Source organism: Strigops habroptila, chromosome W (assembly GCF_004027225.2).
Source record: "Strigops habroptila isolate Jane chromosome W, bStrHab1.2.pri, whole genome shotgun sequence".
NCBI classification, from domain to species: Eukaryota; Metazoa; Chordata; class Aves; order Psittaciformes; family Psittacidae; genus Strigops; species Strigops habroptila.
This window is the reverse complement of record NC_044301.2, coordinates 34,947,667-34,966,012: the sequence shown is the minus strand read 5'-3', so window position 1 is coordinate 34,966,012 and position 18,346 is coordinate 34,947,667. Positions and strand designations below refer to the sequence as shown.

Genomic DNA, 18,346 nt, shown 5'->3' with positions numbered 1-18,346 from the left:
CCGGCTTCTTGTGCCCCTCCTCACTGGCAGAGCATGAGAGAATGAAAAGTCCTCAATCAGGTTAAGCACTACTTATTGATAACTAAACCATCGGTGTGTTATCAGCATTGTTCTCAGACTAAAGCCAAAACACAGCACTGCACCAGCTACTAGGAAGAAAAATAACTCTATCTCAGCTGAAACCAGGACAGGGTGAGAAAACTCATGGCTTAAAATAAGGACAGTTTAATAGGTAAAGCAAAACCTGCGCATACAAGCAAAGGAAAACTAGGAATTCATTCACTAATTCCCATTGGCAGGCATATGTTTAGTGATTTTCCAGGAAAGCAAGGCTTCATCATACGTAACAGTTCCTTGGGAAGACAAGTGTCATAACTCCAACCATCCCCTCTTCCTCCTTCTTCCCCACAGCTTTTATTGCTGAGCAGGACATCATATGGTCTGGAATATCTCTTTGGTCAGTTGGGTCAGCTGTCCCAGCTGTGTCCCCTCCCAACTTCTTGTGCACCCCCAGCCTACGCGCCGATGTGGTGGTGTGAGAAGCAGAAAAGGCCTCGACGCTGTGTAAGCATTGGCTTCGGTAATGGTTAAAGCATCAGTGTGTTATCAACATTAAGTCACAAATCCAAAACATAGCCCCATACCAGCTTCTATGAATAAAATTAACTCTATCCCAGACTAAACCAGTACATTTGGCTAGCAAATTTCCATCTTCCCTGATGTCAATCAGTTGTTCTTGGAAATTCTTAAAAAGGTGTTACAATTTTATAGTTTTAACAAATCGGTTCAAAACCTACTGGAATTCTTCATTTGGAAGACTTTTAAACAGGTTAGAAAATTCTGTTTCCAAAATTTTAAAGTGCACACATACGAGAGTTTCTATAGGTGATACACTTGCATTGTTTTCTTCAACAAAATCACATATTGATGGAAACATTTCCATATATCTGTGCATAGCACAGGTTTCTATTGAAAAGCAGTTGTTTTCTCACTCCTTAAAACATCACCTTTACCTTGAAAGGACAGATTAAGCGTATTAATTTTTTAAAAAATATCTGCATAAGCAGATAATAAGCAGCAAATACACTTACGATTAATTACCTATATGCATGTGTGTATATAAAAATAATTAAAAATAGTATCAGTACGGTGCTTAGCAAACCAGCTCCCAGGAGTGGGGCCTTGAAATCTACAATGGACAAAAAGTCTTGCTTTGAAGGCAGTCTGCATCATGGAGTCGAGTCAGCCAGGTGCTCCTCACGAGGGTCCAATGACTTGTCTAGGAGATCATAGAATCGTAGAATGGTTTGGGTTGGAAGGGACCTTAAATCTCATTTAGTTCCACCCCCCCTGCCATGGGCAGGGACACCTTCCACTAGACCAGGTTGCTTCAAGCCCCATCCAACCTGGCCTTGAACACTGCCAGGGATGGGGCAGTGTCACCGAAAGTCGGGAGAATAAAACTCCTTAATACCAATGTAGCATTAAGCAGCAGACACTTCTTTATTGCAGTGCTGGGTGCTAGGTGGAATTTACACAAATCAAGCACACCCAATGCCGATTTCATCATTACATTTATACACAAAAATTACAAGATAGTACACTCCCAGTTACAATGATTGGTTAGTGATTTGCATACAATTATAATATCTGCAGTGTCATTCTCTTCTGTTATTACGCTTGCGCGGGGGAAGGGTCTTCTCGGTCTGTGGGTGTGGTTTTTAGTATTATAATGAAGGCAGTTTACTTCAGGTCACCTGAAAAGTAAGTTTTTTTGCCAAGTTGGCTGGCTAGATTTCTACCTTGCCAGGTTGTCAAATAACTCATCCTATGTACACTAGACCCTAGGTGCTTTGGTTATGCTCTAGAGAGTAAGGACTAAGGCTAACGTGTCACAGAGAACAGGGGCTTCAAGTAACACAGTGTCTGATTTCAAGTAACACAGCAACCCATGATAACATAAAGGCTAACTTCTTAAATCAAGATGTTCCTGTAGGTAACTATTTCATAAACACAAAACAGAAAGATTCAGTAAAACTTAAGATAATCTGCAACAGCAGCGCCACAGCTTCTCTGTTCAATCCGTTCCAGTGTCTCACCACCCTCACAGTGAAGAATTTTTTCCTAATGTCTATTCTAAATCTCCCCTGTCAGTTTAAAGCCATTGCCCCTTGGCCTGTCACTACATGTCCTTGTAAAAAGTCCCTCTCCAGATTTGTAGTTTGCGCAGGGGGAATTCTCAGAGAGAGAGGCTCCATTTTGGGTAGAAAGCAAGTTAGTTTTCTATTGCTGTGTTGGGTTTGTGTGTCAAGGGTTTGGTAGTGGGGGGGCCTACAGGGGTGTCTTCTGTGAGAAGATGCCAGAAGTTTCCCCCATGTCCAACAGAGCCAATTCCAGCTGGCTCCAAGATGGATCCACCGTTGGCCAAAGCCGAGCCAGGAAGCAACGTTGGTACCACCTCTGTGATAATGTATTTAAGAAGGGGAAAAAACTGCTGTGCAACAGCAGCTGGGAGAGAGGAGTGAAAATATATGAGAAAAACAACTATGCAGACACCAAGGTCAGGGAAGGAGGGGGTGCTCCAGGCACTGGAGCAAAGATTCCTCTGCAGCCTGTGGTGAAGATCATGGTGAGGCAGGCTGTGACCCTGCAGTCCATGGATGTCCACAGTATAGCAGATATCCACCTGCAGCCTGTGGAGGACCCCACGCTTGAGCAGGTGGATGTGCCCTGAAGGGGGCTGTGACCCTGTGGAGAGCCTGCACTGGAGCAAGCTTCTGGCAGGAATCTGTGGCCCTGTGGAGAGGAGCCCACACTGGAGCAGGTTTTCTGGCAGGATCTGTGGTCCCATGGCAGACCCACGCTGTAGCAGTCCATTCCTGAAGGACTGCACCCTGATAGAGCAGTTCTTGAAGAACTGCAGCCTGTGGGAAGGACCCATGTTGGAGGAGGTCGTGAAGGACTGTCTCCCATGGGTGGGACCCCACTGGAGCAGGGGAAAAGTGAGGAGGAAGGAGCGGCAGAGACGTGATGAACTGACTGCAACCCTGTCCTCCTGCACTGCTCAGGGGGAGGAGGTAGAAAAGTCAAAAGTTATTGGACAGTAATTGGTGAGTGATCTCCCTGTCCTTATCTCAACCATGAGCTTTTCGTTAGATTTTTTTTCTCCCCTTGTCTAGTGGAAGAGGGGAAGTGATAGAACATCTTGGTGAGTGCTAGCCAAAATTAACTCGCCACAATCACAGAGACATAAGGGGGCATAGGACACCACCACCTGGAGAAGCCAATACAATTTGCTGATTTCTGTTTTTCACCTGGGACAGTCAATAAGTAATGATGTTGTCCTAATCTCTCACACCAATTTTTATTTTTCCAGACTGTTTTCCTGTTCTTTCAGTGAGAATAGACAATGGCAGTTACTGAGTCCTTCTTTTTCAGGATGTTTTCCCACTTTTCCAGACCATTTTTCATCTTTCCGGACAATAACTTGCTGTTACAGTTTCTTGGTTTTGTGCTTATCAATGGTATCTCAGGATGTCTCCCATTTCTAGGTACCCAGCTGCACTTCAAAATGCCAGTTGCACTTCTCAAGGATGCTTCTGGTTCACAGGCCTAGTTCCCAGGCTAGGATTTCCGAGGCTGGCAGACACTTTCTTTGTCAGTATTTCATCAGACATGTTCTGTTCAGTATTTTTCCCCTTATAAACAGGTTGTCTTTGTGGCTGTTCCCATCAAGGATACCTTGCGCAGTGTACGTGACACAATGATGCCCTGACATATGGACCGAGTGAGGGCACCAATGTCAATCCATATATTAAGTATTAGTAAAGCTTAATCTCTTATCTGTTTTAAATAAATATAGATATAAATTCTAATATTTTCTTCTCCCCACTACAGTGTATTGTCTTGTGCATGCACCCCCTTTGGAGACCACTGGTCTAGAACACAAAACATGGAACAGATTATATACTTTCTCCTTCCAATTTAAACAGATTTGGAGCAACAGCATGGAGATTAATAATTGTGTTTATCATTATTACCTACTGTCGTGGTTTAAACCCAGCTGGTAACTCAGCACCACTCAGCCGTTCACTCATCTCCCCCTCCCTGGGCAGGATGGGGAGGAGAATTGAAAGAATGTAAACTCCATGGGTTGAGATAAGAACAGTTTAATAACCGAAGTGCAATATAATACTACTACTACTACTAGTAAGGGGAATAACAAGGAGAGAGAAATAGAACTAAAGGGGAAAAGGAGGAAAAAACCAAAAACAACAGTGATGCACAATACAATTGCTCACCACCCACTGACTGATACCCAGCTGGTCCCTGAGCAGCAATCAGTCCCTTCCGGGTAACTCCCCCCAGTTTATATACTGGGCATGATGTGCTGTGGTATGGAATATCCCTTTGGCTACTTTGGGTCAGGTGTCCTGTCTCTGCTTCCTCCCGGCTTCTTGTGCCCCCCCTCCACTGGCAGAGCATGAGAGACTGAAAAGTCCTTGATCAGGGTAAGCACTACTTATTGACAACTAAAACATTGGTGTGTTATCAGCATTGGTCTCAGTCTAGAGCCAAAACACAGCGCTGCACCAGCTACTAGGAAGAAAATTAACTCTATCTCAGTTGAAACCAGGACACCTTCCAACTTCCTACACACCCTCAGCCTACTTGCTCAGGGGGCAGCATGAGAAACAGAGAAGGCTTTGATGTTGTGTAAGCACTGTGCAGCAATAGCTAAAACATGGGTGTGTTATCAGCACTGCTTTCTTTACAAATTCAAAGCACAGCACCATATTCCAGCCAAATCCAGTAGACAGCTGTAGGGTCTTGCCCCCCCTTTGTCAGCTCACTCACCTTTTGCTCCCCTCTCCCCTTTCTAGGCCTCTAGGCTCCCTCTTAGCTACCTAGGCTGGTTTATTTTTTAAGTACATTAATAGCAAGAGGAGATCTAAGGAAAACATTGGACCGATACTTGTTGAAGATGGTCACCTGACTAATGGGGGGGGAGTGAGCGAGAGGCTGCGTGGTTAAGTTACCAGCTGGGCTTAAACCACGATACCACCCCTCCCTCTCCCACTGCCTCCTCTCTCTCTGCTTGCCTCCCGCCTCTTGCCTTGTGTCTTTCATCTAGCCTCTTTCCTATCTCTCATCTCACCTCTTGTCTCTCCCTCTCCTCTCATTTCTCTCTCCCATCTCCCCCTCTGCCCATCTCTTTCATCTTGCCTCACCTCAAATTTCTCATGTCTCCCTCTGTCCCCTCCCCCCTCTTTCTTGTCCCTCCTCTCTTGCCCTCCCTCCTACTGTCTCTCTCATATGGCTCCCTCTTCTTGTCTCTCTCCTCTGGTCCCATCTGGTCTCTCACCTTATATGTCATGTCTCTCATCTGGCCGTTCTTGTCTTGTGTCCTGGTTTAAGCCCAGCTGGCAACTAAATACCACACAGCTGCTTGCTCACTCCCCCCCCTCCCAGCTACTAGGAAGAAAAATAACTCTATCCCAGTCGATATGTATACACACACACAGAGATATCATTCCCTTAGTCTGTGGACCATTCCTATAAAAGTCCATTGAGTTAATTTAGTCCATGACTTTGTGTTCCATCTGTCATAAGAGACTTTCAGGGCAGGAAAGATGGTTGCATGCTGAAGCCAGTTCTGATTCCATCACCACTGCATTTATCTGGTTTCATCAAATTTCATTCTTCGCTAATGTGGTGATCGAAAGGGAGTCGGGTTCAGATCCTTAAATCTGGAGTGGTGGAGATAGGTGCCATGAGGCACCCAGTGAGGTCATGGGCATATAGCCACCATGTAAGTTATAATATACAGTGTTATAAGCTAAAATGCTAAGTTGTAAATTAAAACCACTCTGTTAATTGCAAGCAAGATGTTAGGTTGTAAATTGGGACAGCTTTGTTGAGGGCAAGATGGGCTGGTGTGGCCTTGGGGTATGTATAAAACAAAGGTAGCCTTTGAAGATAAGGAAGGAGTAACCAAGACAGGTGGGGCCGGTTCTTCAAGATAAGGAACAAATCAGAACCAACTGACCTAAAACACAGACACAGTTGTTAAGTAATTCGCAAGAGTCTTTTGCACATGCGCAAGCACAGAGGTCAATCAGTGGACACAGTGAGGAAGACTATCAGCGACCACCAGAGACCCCTCGAGACCACCACTTAGCAAGAAAGTGCATGTGTAATTAAAATGCAAATATTACAATTAGTTCCAGGAAATCTAGTGAATATGTAAAGCATTTCCTGGAAAGGTTGTAAATATGCATAAGTTTGTTGGATATATGGATGCTGCTTGTAGGCTCCAGGTGCGCTCACCTTTGCAAAATGATTTGCGTGTGCGCCCAACGCTGCAATAAGGTCTGCCTGCTTTCTAAAACTCCAAATCAAGTCTTAGCGAGTTTCTTCGACCATCTTTTGCGGTAACAGTGTTATATAGCAATTAACATAATACAGTTTAATTCATGGGCTATTCTCATCCAAAATCAAATCCCCTTGAGGTACATACTGGACTTCCCCATCCTTCAGCATTACCCACCAAGTACACCCAGGTCCTTGAGCAAAAGAAATCCCATTAGTGGGTTTGCGTTTGCCTGAGGCTTTGTTTTCCATCTGTTGTAGCAGTCTTTCAGGACAGGAAAAATGGTGTGTGGTATTGGATTGTTGTATGGGTTATGTGCATTGGACTTTGTCTTGATCTGTGGGTAACTGTGTGTGGTTCAAGTTATAATAAATCATCTCTAGCGAAACTAATTCCTTCAGGTACTGGGATACATCTCTCTTCTGTAGTACACCTGCCTGGGCAACATATAAGATCTTCCTTGAAGGGACACCTTTCCTTCACACTTGACAGGAGCCTCCTTCAGAGGCTGAGGACTTGTGTCCCTCTCCCAATCACCTTGTCAATGCCCCCTTCCCTAGAAAGTGATCCCAGCTGCTTGGCTTCCCTACCATCTAATTCCAGGCTACTAGCTCCATTATCCCAACATCAGAGCAACCAGGTGATCACATGCTCACCTGGGCGACAGCTGAAATCTTTTCGTATATCCCGCAGCTCACTCAGCGATAGGGATTGAGAGGTTACCTCATGTTCTGCCTCTTCCTCTGTTTCTTGTGCTGGCCCTGCTTCGTCCTGTTTCACTACACAAGCTGTCATTCATGTCCATTTCTTCTTCTGTACAGGGGAGACTGATAACAGCATGGTTTGGTTCTCTGGTTCAGCCACAGTGCCTGTTGTGGGGATTGGAGTATTTGCAGTGCGTGTCATCAGGGTTGGAGTAGACTCACAGCTGCTGCATAGCATTTTTTACCCTTTCTTAAACATGTTATTACAGAAGCACCACCAGCTTCTCTGACTGGTTCAGCCTTGGGAAGTGATGTGTCCATTTTGGAGTTGGGTAAAGCTGTCTCTGTCCAACGTGGGGGCAGCTCCTGATCTCACAGAAGCCAGCCCTGCAGTCCACCTCTCCACTACCAAAACCTTGCCACATAAAGCCAATACAGGGGCCAAAAAGGGCTGTTGTGGTTTAATCCCAGTAGACAGTTTAACACCACACAGCTGCTCACTCTAATCTTGTCTTGTCTCGTTTCTTGTTTTGCCTCTCCTCTCCTCTCCTCTCCTCTCCTCTCCTCTCCTCTCCTCTCCTCTCCTCTCCTCTCCTCTCCTCTCCTCTCCTCTCCTCTCCTCTCCTCTCCTCTCCTCTCCTCTCCTCTCCTCTGTTGGATTGTCTCTCATCTTTTTCTCCGTCACATCTCTCTCATCTGTAGTCTCTATCTTCTCATCTCTTCGTCTCTCCTCTTGTCACTCACCTCCCCTTTCTTGCTTCCCCTTTCTTGCCTCCCCTTTTCCTCTTCTCTCTCCTGTCTCTCATTTTGTCTCGTCTCTCATGTCTTGTCTCATCTTTCATCTCCTTTCTCATTTCTCCTTTCTCATCTCTCATGTCTTATCTCTGATCTCCCTCCCATCTCTCACCTTGCCTCGTCTCACCTCTCTTGCCTCTCATCTCGCAGCTCCCCCCCCCCATCTCCTGAGTATCTGCTCTTGCAAGTCACTCGTTTCTCTCATCTCTTGTCATATGCTCCATCTCTTTCCTCTCCAGTCAGCTGGGACTTTCTTTTTCTTCTTTTTAAAACTCTTTTTGGCAGTATAAACTTTTAGCATAGTCCCCAAATCCAACAAAAAGCAAAAGTGTCACTTTCTTCCAGAAATAACAATTAGGAGTTTTTCTAGGGTTGGTGTGGTCAGTGTCTACTTCTCAATTATACTTGATTAAATATGTCATGAGCCCTGAGCAGCAGCCAAACACCCACCCTCCTTGCTCATTATCTTCTCCCATGGGATGGGTAGAAAACAGAAGGAAGGTGAACAGACTTGTGGATCAAGACAATGACAATTTAAGAAGAAAAAAGCTGTGCGCGCTAACAAAGCAAAAAGATTAATTAATTCACTACTCCCCATTCGCCAGCCACAAGATGTCCAGCCACTTCCTGGAAAGCAGACACTCAGCATGCTTAATGATTGCTTGCTAAGACAAATGCCATAACCATGAGTGTTCCCCCCTCCCCTTCCCCCTCCTTTCCATGAGCTTTTTTTGCTGAGCATGATGTCATATGGTATGGAATATACCTTTGGTCAGTTGGGGTCAGCTATTGTGTCTATGTCCCGTCCCAACCTCTTGTTCTCCCCCAGCCTACTGTCCAGGGAGGGGAGTGGACTTGGAAAGAAAGTCTTGATGCTGTGCAGGCACTGCTCAGCAATAGCCAAAACATTGGTCTGTTATCAACACTATTCTAGCCACAAATGCAAAACACAGTACCATATGGGCAACTGTGAGGAAAGTTAACTCAATCCCAGACAGGCCCAGTACAAAATGTAATGCTGATAATAGATGGCAACAAGAAAGGATTCTACAAGTACAGAAACAGCAAAAGGAAGACTAGGGAAAATGTTGCCTGTTGCTGAATGGGATGGGGGAACTGGTGACAAATTACATGGATAAGGTTGAGGTACTCCATGCCTTCTTTGCCTCAGTCTTTATGGGTAAGACCAGCCTTGAGAATTCCCAGGCCCCTGAGACCAGAGGGAAAATCTGGAGCAAGGAAGATTTACCCTCCATGGAAAAGGATCATATATAAGACCATTTATACAAACTGAACATACATAAGTCCATGGGGCCTGATGTGTTGCACCCATGAGTGCTAAGTGAGCTGGCTGATGTCATTGCAAGGCCACTCTTGATTATCTTTGAATGGTCATGGTGATTGGAAGAGGTTCCTGACAAGTAGAAGAGAGCAAATATCACTTCAGTCTTCGATAAAGGCAAGAAGGAAGATCTATAGGCTGGTCAGCCTCACCTATATTCCCAGGAAGATGATGGAGAAAAGAATCCTGGAAACTGAAGGACATGAAGGTGCTTAGTAGGAGTATGTATGGATCTATGAATGGAAAATCATGTCTGACCAACCTGATAATCCTTCTACAATGAGGTAACTAGCTTAGTAGATGAGGGGAGAGCAGTGGATGTTGTTTAATGGACAGTGAGGTGGACTGAAACTGGCTGAACTGCCCAGAGGGTGGCATCAATTTCAGTTGGAAGCAAGTCACTAGTGGTGACCCCCAGGAGTCTGTACTGGGGCCAAAACTTTTTGATATCTTCATTAGTGACCTGGAAAATAGGTCAGAGTGCACCCTCAGCAAGTTTTCAGATGATACAGAATTGGCAGAAGCAGTTGATGGACCAGATGGCTGTTGTGCCATTCAGAGGGACCTTGACAGGCTGGAGAAACGGGCAGAGAAGAATCTCATGATGTTCAACAAGTGGGGATGCAAAGTCATGCATCTGGGAAGGACTTACTCCAGGTACCAGTACAAGCTGCAGGCTGACTAGCTGGAAGGCAGCTTTGCAGAGAAGGAAATGGGTGTCCTGGTGGACAGGAAGCTGAATGTGAGCCAGCAATGCACCCTCGTGGCAACAGTATCCCTGGCTGCATTAGAAAGAGCATTGCCAGGAGGTAGAGGTAGGGCCTTCCTCAGTGCTAGTGAAGCCGCATCTGGAGTACTGTGTTCAGTTCTGGGCTCCCCAGTACAAGAAAGGTATGAACATACTGGAACAAGTCCAGCAAAGGGCCACAAAGATGATTAAGGGACTGGAGCATCTGCCATATGAGGAGAGGCTGAGAGAGCTGGGACTATTTTAGCCTAGAGAAGAGAAGGCTCAGGGAGGATCTTATCATGTATAAATACCTGATGGGAGAGAGTGAAGATGAGGGAGCAAGACTCTTAGTGGTGCTCATTAACAGTACTAGAGGCAATGGGCACAAATGGAAAAAAGCAGGAATTTCCATCTGAATGCTTGAAGACACTTTTTTATTGTGAAGGTTAGTCAAGGACTGTACCAGGTTGTCCAAAGATGTGGAGTCTCTATCCTTGTAGATATTAAGAGCCCAACTGGACACGGCCCTGAGCAACCTGCCTCTAGGCAACCCTGTTTTGAGCAGAGGGGTTGTATTAGATGATCTCAGGAGGTCCATTCCAACCTAAATGAATTTATAGTGCAACTCAGTAAACCAGAGAAAGGACAGCTTTGAAGAATGGGTAGTCATTTACAAGCTGATGGGAGGACTTTTACTTATTTCTGGTTTTTATGAGTTGTTCCTGAAGTTGTATAAATAAGTGAGAAAAGTTTCTGTTCATTTACACTAGTAAATAAGATATTTTGAGTGCAAGTAAGGTAAGAGAAAACTTTGAATATTTCAGTACATAAGGATTTGAACCATTTCAGGAAGAAAATTTCTTTCTGGTATTGTATATTTTACCCATTGTGTTCTTAGAGTACACTTTATTCAGTGTATGTTAGTTCTTTCTGAAAGCTGACAATATTGGAGGAACTTTAATTTATTTGTATTGTGATTACTATAGAAATTACTCTTTTAGTTCTTTAGAATTGTGATGAGTTGGTGTGAAACGTTTCCAGCATTCAGTTTAATTGCATTGATTATTGCAAGTCTTTTCGTGAAGGTATGCTTAATTAAGAAGTAAATATTTATATGTGCAGCTTCTAGAATTAATTATTTTTGTGCATATAGCTAGCTTAAAGTATGTTGTCTTAATATGGTATAAGGTTTTGAGTTTCCTCCCAAAATTTGACAGTTGCAGCTAATGTATGCAAGTATGGTTAGAGAAGAATCAGAACTGTGAATGGATTTTTTTCTAGAAGTTCTTTACCTCAAAGCAGTAAGTAGGTTTGTGTGCACCTTGCTTCTGACTTGATAAATGTATTTGCTGTTACAAAGCATACTGTAACTGTTAGAAAAAAAAATCATGAAGTCCAAAGCTTATAGTATTCTCTTGATATGCTGCAAGCTCTAAGCAGACCTTAGATTAGACAAAGCAATAATATATAATATGAATTTTCTAATATTTTAGGCCAAAGCAGCATTTTAAGAAAGGAAAAATAAATGAAGTATCTCCATGTACTAGTATATGAAACAATCTTCAGCCAATCCCCAGATTGGATTTGGGATGAATATTCATTCTTCTTTTAAGATCTGAAAAAGGATAAGTGACAAAAAACCCAAAGAAGTTTGTGCTGAACTTTTAATTTTACATTTTAATTTTATTCAGAGACCACGATGCAGACATCAGAGACTGGGTCGGACACAGGTTCGACTGTGACTTTACAGGCATCTGTGGCTGGCCAGGCAGCAGTGCCCACACAGGTAGTACAGCAGGTACCGGTTCAGCAACAGGTAGGTGTCTGTTAATTCTGGGAAAATGAAAAAACCCTGGCAAGACAGAATGATGCATTTCAACAGGTGTACTGAAGAACTGATTTTTTACAAGGATGCAAAAGCAACTTTTTCACTGTTTTACTCAATTTTATTTTGCCAGAACTAAAATAGCTACATAAGCAGACATGTAGTTTTCAGAGTTTATTTCTTGAACTAGAATATCTGGCAACCACCAGAAATACATATGCATGATTCTAAAAGTAGATTACTATGAAATGTGTGCTATATCTCATAAAAAATACATTCATTTAATTTATTGAATATTCATAATTATTCCTTTGAAAGGTTGATAAGGAATATGGAATTTTTGAAATAAATACAATATAGATGTAAAATGCAGAAGCAGTGTCATTTTGTACTTCTAAGCTGAGCTCCCTGCAGGTTATTGCACAACTAGAGAAAGCTATTTGAAGTAAAACCATATGTAACACATAATTTGGATTTGCCAGAGAATTAAAGGGGCTTTTGAAACAGACAGCTCAGCACACACTTCTGTGACATGATTAATCACCTATGCAGCCCCACTAACATTAAAGGGAGTGGTGTGTGGGGAGATTGAGAAGGGAAATGGAGTTGGAAAACAGGAACTGAATGTGAAAAGCCATGACTTTTGTCCAAGACTCCTTTAGTATGTGTAATTTAGGTTAGGTTTTGGGGGTTTTGTTTAATTATTTGATCCAGTTGGAAGGGACCTACAATGACCATCTAGTCCAACTGCCTGACCACTTCAGGGGTGACCAAAAGTTAAAGCATATTATTAAGGGCATGTTGTGGTTTAAACCCATCTGGTAACTCAGTGCCATGCAGCCGCTTGCTCACACCCCCCCTTCCCCACTCCCCGGGCAGGATGGGGAGGAGAATTGAAAGACTGTAAACCCCACAGGTTGAGATAAGAACAGTTTAATAACCAAAGTACAATATGATACTACTACTACTACTACTAATGATAAGGGAAATAACAAGGGGAGAGAATATAAAACTAAAAGGGGAAAGGAAAAAAAAACCCAATAAACATAAGTGATGCACAATACAATTGCTCACCACCCGCTGATACCCAGCCCAATCCAAACAGCAATCTGTCCCTTCCCGGTAACTCCTTGATCAGGGTGCTACTTAGCAACACCTAAACCATCGGTGTATTATCAGCATTATTCTCAGACTAAAGCAAAACCACAGCACTACACCAGCTACTAGGAAGAAAATTAACTCTATCTCAGCCAAAACCAGGACAGGGCATTGTCCAAATACCTCTTAAACACTGACAGGCATGGGGCACTGACCATCTCTCTAGGAAGTCTGTTCCAGAGCTTGACCACCCTCTCAGTAAAGAAATGCTTCCTAATACGTAGTCTGAACCTCCCCGACATAGATTTGAACTATTCCCACTCATCCTGTCACAGGATACCAGGGAGAAGAGAACAGCACTTTCCCCTCCACTTCCCCTCCATTCAGCTGTCAGTTTTTTAGGTTCTTTGGGTGAAATCTGATGTTCTTTTTCAACATAAGTTGGTGTTACAGTTTCAGAATCAACAATATTAAAACTAAGAATAACTTGTTAAATTAAGTCTGTTTCTGTGCTAGTGAATCACTGTTGTCTAAACTATAATTTCTAGCATTTTGTTTAGTTTTAAAATTTAAGGTGATGATTCTTTCTGCATGTTATTTTCAGTGCTATTTTACTGCCTCATACATTTCACTAATAATTTTTCCTGGTATACAAGCTCAATTCATAATGTCTCATAATTGCATTAATATAACTTTTACTTATGTTATAATGTAACTTGGAACATATTTGGGGTTTTTTGCCTTTTTTTTTTTTTAACAGACTGCTCACCCCCAAAAAACACACCCCAATGTTTCAGTAAAACATTTAAGCATTGGGCACTTAACAAGAATTTAAATGCTTATCTTTGGGTACTTGCTCAAAGTTCATCCCTACTAAGTTAATAATTGGCTGAAATCACAGGATCGCAAAGTCACAGAATGGCTGAGGTTGGAAGGGACCTCTGGGGGTCATCTTGTCCAACCCCCTGCTCAAGCAGGGCCACATAGAGCTGGTTGCCCAGGAACATGTCCAGGTGACTTTTGAATATCAACAAAGGGGGAGACTCCACAACCTCTCTGGGCAACCCCTTCTAGTGTTCAGTCACTGTAACAGTAAAAAAGTGTTTCCTGATTTTCAGATGGAACCTTCTGTGTTTCAGTTTGTGCCCATTGCCTCTTGACCTGTCACTGGGCACCAGTGAAAAAAAGCCTGGCTCCATCTTCTTTGCACCTTCCCTTCAGGTATTTGTACATGAGATCCCCCCCTTAGCCTCTGGGCTAAACAGCCCCAAGTTTATCGGCCAACTAGACTTTGTGCCACTGATCACCACTGTCTGGGCCCAGCCATTCAGCCAGTTTTCAGTCTAAAAATTTAAAAGAATGTCCTTAATGAAAAACTCAGATCCTCTTCTGAGTGTAGTGGCAGTGGCTTCACAGGTGTTTTCAAGCAACACAGCAGTTGTCAGTTTTGGCAATGATGAAGGGAGAAACCTATACGTGTACAAGTAAAAAGTAGCAAAAGTAAGGCCAAAAAGTGAGCATAATTAAATGCCATTTAACATCCTGTGGATTTTTTCTTAGTCTTGTTTCCTCAAATATGATTTTCCACTCATGTATCATTCCTGTTTTAACATGCACTCGTAAGCATGAGGCAGCAAGCTTATAAGGATTTTAAATTCATCTCAATGACCTTATGGTTTACGTCATGCAAGACAGAAGAATTCAAAGAGTAAAACCAAGTGTCTAATCAATTTTAGAAGGTATATCCATGCATCAAAAGTTACACATCAAATTTTCCTATTCAGCATAGACTATGACCATAGCATTCAGAAATAATTGTATCATTAAAATGGACATAGATATTTTTGCCAATCAAAATTGGAGCTTAATGCAAAATCAGATTTAACATATGAAAAACAGTCATGAACTTATATTGGTCATTTATCTAAATATCAACATTACAGCATGAGCTGCTTTCCAAAAATATTCCAGACTAATTAATGTATTAAGATTTATTTTTTTTTTAGGCACTGCACTTGATTATATTTTTTTTATTTTAATTTTAAGTGGGGTTTATAAATCCTTACTTATTTTACCCTGCTATTTTTCTCTTAACCTTATTAGTTCTTTTAATGCACTTTTATCTAAAATCAAAATTCTGTACATAGTTTTATCTTACCTTAATGATGAGATGTACTTTTTGAATTTGGGAAATTATAGTTCAGGAACACTGTTAAGGGATGGTAGGCCAATGTCAGTTTATGTAATGGTTCGCATGGGAAATCAGCAAACTGTTGATTTTTCTATTTAACCATCAAAAAAGAGTACATCTGATTACTGCTGACTGATGGAAACATCTATTTTCTGTCACACCTGAACAGTCTTATTCAAAGTAATGTGGGTTATTGTTTGTTAGGGTTTTTTTTTTCAGAATTAAGGTTTCATATAAATTTTTACTTGGGTGTTGTGGTTTAGCCCCAGCCGGTAACTAAGCACCACACAGCCACTCACTCACTCCCCCCAATGGGATGGGGGAGAGAATCAGAAGGGCAAAAGTGAGAAAACTCATGAGTTGAGATAAAAACAGTTTAATAATTAAAAAGTAATAATATTAATAAATTGTAAGGAAAAGAGGAAAAGACCCCAAACAAACACCAAAGAGAGAGAGAAAAATGAAACCCCAAAAAGACAAATGGTGCTCACCACCAACTGACCAATGCCCAGCTAGTCCCCAAGCAGCAACCCCCCTGCCAACCTCCCCCCAAGTTTTATTGCTGGACATGATGTCATATGGTATGGAATATCCCTTTGGTCAGTTGGGGTCATCTGTCCCACCTGTGTCCCCTTCCAACTTCTTGTGCATCCCCAGCCTACTTGCTGGCAGGGTGGTGTGAGAAGCTGAAAAACCCTTGACACTGTGCAAGAACTGCTCAGTACTAAAAGATCCCTGTTTCCAGCACAAATCCAAAACATAGCCCATACTAGCTATTATGAAGAAATTTAACTCTATCACAGACAAAACCAGTACATTAGGTTTAGAAATTAAGTTTACAATTTTGATTCAAATTATATGAGTTAATGGTAGAAAAGGAGGAATAAGAATTTTATAGAGTGTAGTGAGGATAATGAAGGTTTTCTAACTAAAATGTTCTTAAAGAGCTCTTGTAGATGATGCATTACATGCACGAGAACCGGACTCTTCTAAGATTACACTGAATTATTTCTTTTAGGACCTACTCCGACAGGTCAAAGGTTGCCTGTTAACAGCAAATGTAATTTGTGTTTTAGAGGCTTGTGTTCTATAGAGTTAAATTGAAGTAAAATAAACCACAACGAACCACCACCATGTCCTGGGTTCAGCTGTAGCACTCATTTTTTCTCCTTCTCAGTAGCTGGTGCAGTGCTGTGTTTTTGACTTTCAGCCTGGGAACAACACTGATAACACCAATGTTTTTAGTTGTTGCTAAGTAATGTTTACTCCGACCAAGGACTTTCTCAGTCTCATGCTTTGCCAGGGAGGAGGGGAAGCTGGGAGGAAGCAGAGACAGGACACCTGACCCAAACTAGCCAAAGGGGTACTCCATACCACAGCACATCATGCCCAGTATAGAAACCGGGGGGAGTTACCCGGAAGGGGCAGATCACTGCTCGGGTTGGGCTGGGTATCGGTCGGCGTGTGGTGAGCAATTGTATCCTCTCCCCTTGTTATTTCGCTTATCATTATTATTATTGGTGGTGGTAGTAGTGGTTTTGTTTTATACCTTAGTTACTGGGCTGTTGTTATCTCAACCCGTGGGATTTACATTCTTTTGATTCTCTTCCCCATCCCTCCGGGAGCAGGGGGAGGAAGAAGGGGGGGAGTGAGCGAGCGGCTGTGTGGTTCCGAGTTACTGGCTGGGTTTAAACCACGACAGTTCTTTGTGGCGCCCAATGTGGGGCTTGAAGGGTTGAGATAACGACAGATCTGACCAGAGTGTGTCTAATCTTATTTGTGATAAGCATTCATTGTTTCAGATTAATAGTCACTTGTCACAATGTTGATTTATTGGCTCTCAGAGTTGTTGCGCTTGATCTCAGAGTTTCAGCATGTCGTACCTTAGTTACAGCTAGTTTTTGCTGTTTTAGTGTTCATTGGCTGGGGAGCTTGGGCTAAGGTTATTGTTTCACTGTACTTCATGGTAATGACTTGAAATGCAGTAGACCCATTGATCATGAAACTGGTCTGGCTTGCACTCCCAGCATGGCCATCACCTCTGTACTTTGGGAGGTATATAAGGAAATTTTTTAGCAATTACATATCTTTTTTTTTTCTCCTCGGGGGGTCAACCTATGAAGGAGGCATTCCCTTACACCCCCTGCTCCCCCGCCAGGCTATATACAACAGCATTTGAGAGTTCTGAAGGTTTTGGATGGCCTTTGAATATCCTTGAGACCTGCCTGCTGATTGTGCTGGGGATCAGCATGTTGGCACACATAGGGAGTGTGTTTTACCCATGGCCATCCCACCCCGGGAACACCCTATTTCATCTGATCTCGAAAGTTAAGCAGTGTCGGGTTCAAGTCTGGTCTAGGGTTAGACGATGATATAGGAGGACCACCAAGAGATTTTCCCTGAGGCTGGACAGTCATGAGTGGCAGGGTGTGTGGGATAGTATGGGCAAGTATCTAGGCCAGTGGGCGCCTCCAGTGCTTTGGAACTTCACCCCTGAACAAGTGCAAAATCCGGAAAAACTAGTAAAACATTTAAACGAGGTGTGCTGTCGTTCTGGTTATACCAGAGAGGGACAACTCGCTGCAACGTGCTGGGGCTTGGCCTGCGCCTACAGAGCCCTGCTCAACACTATCCAGCACCTTCAAAGGGAAAAAGATGTCTCTGGATCTGATGGCAAAGCAACAGATGACGCAACTACTCCAACTCCAAGCACAGCAGCTACACCAACCCCAGGGACAAGCACAGCAGTTGCTCAAACCCTGACCACAACAGTCAACGCAGCTACTCCAACTCCAAGTACAGCAGCTACACCAACCCCAGGGACAAGCACAGCAGTTGCTCAAACCCTGACCACAACAGACAACGCAGCTACTCCAACTCCAAGTACAGCAGCTACACCAACCCCAGTGACAAGCACAGCAGCTACTCAAACCCCAACAGCAACAGACAATGCAGCTACTCCAAGCACCACAGCTACACCAGTCCCAGTGACAAGCACAGCAGCTACCCAAACCCTGACAGCAACAGACGACACAGCTGTTGGTGTTACTCAACCCCCAAGCACAGCAGCTGCACCAACCCTGGCAACAGGCACTGCAGCCACTCCAACCCTAGTGGCAGACACTGCAGCCACTCCAACCACAGTGATAAACACTGCAGCTAAACCAAATGGCCAGTTTGTGACAATATCTGTTGCCCCTGTAAGCAAGGGGAAAAGCAAACGAGAGGCACAAAGAGCAACCCCTGCAGTGAAGAAAGATGAAGACACAATGCACTTACTACAGGGGA

General features: G+C 43.2%; 1 protein-coding gene across 1 annotated transcript in view; it reads left to right on the top strand.

Annotated features, from left to right (window-relative positions):
* The window catches only part of LOC115619110 (transcription factor RFX3-like), a 165,545-nt gene that overhangs the window by 24,001 nt on the left and 123,198 nt on the right, over positions 1-18,346 (top strand). The window contains exon 2 of the mRNA XM_030511155.1: positions 11,636-11,760. Coding sequence (XP_030367015.1) covers positions 11,644-11,760 — 117 coding nt within the window. The 5' untranslated portion in view covers positions 11,636-11,643. The remainder of the gene's footprint in view (positions 1-11,635; positions 11,761-18,346) is intronic.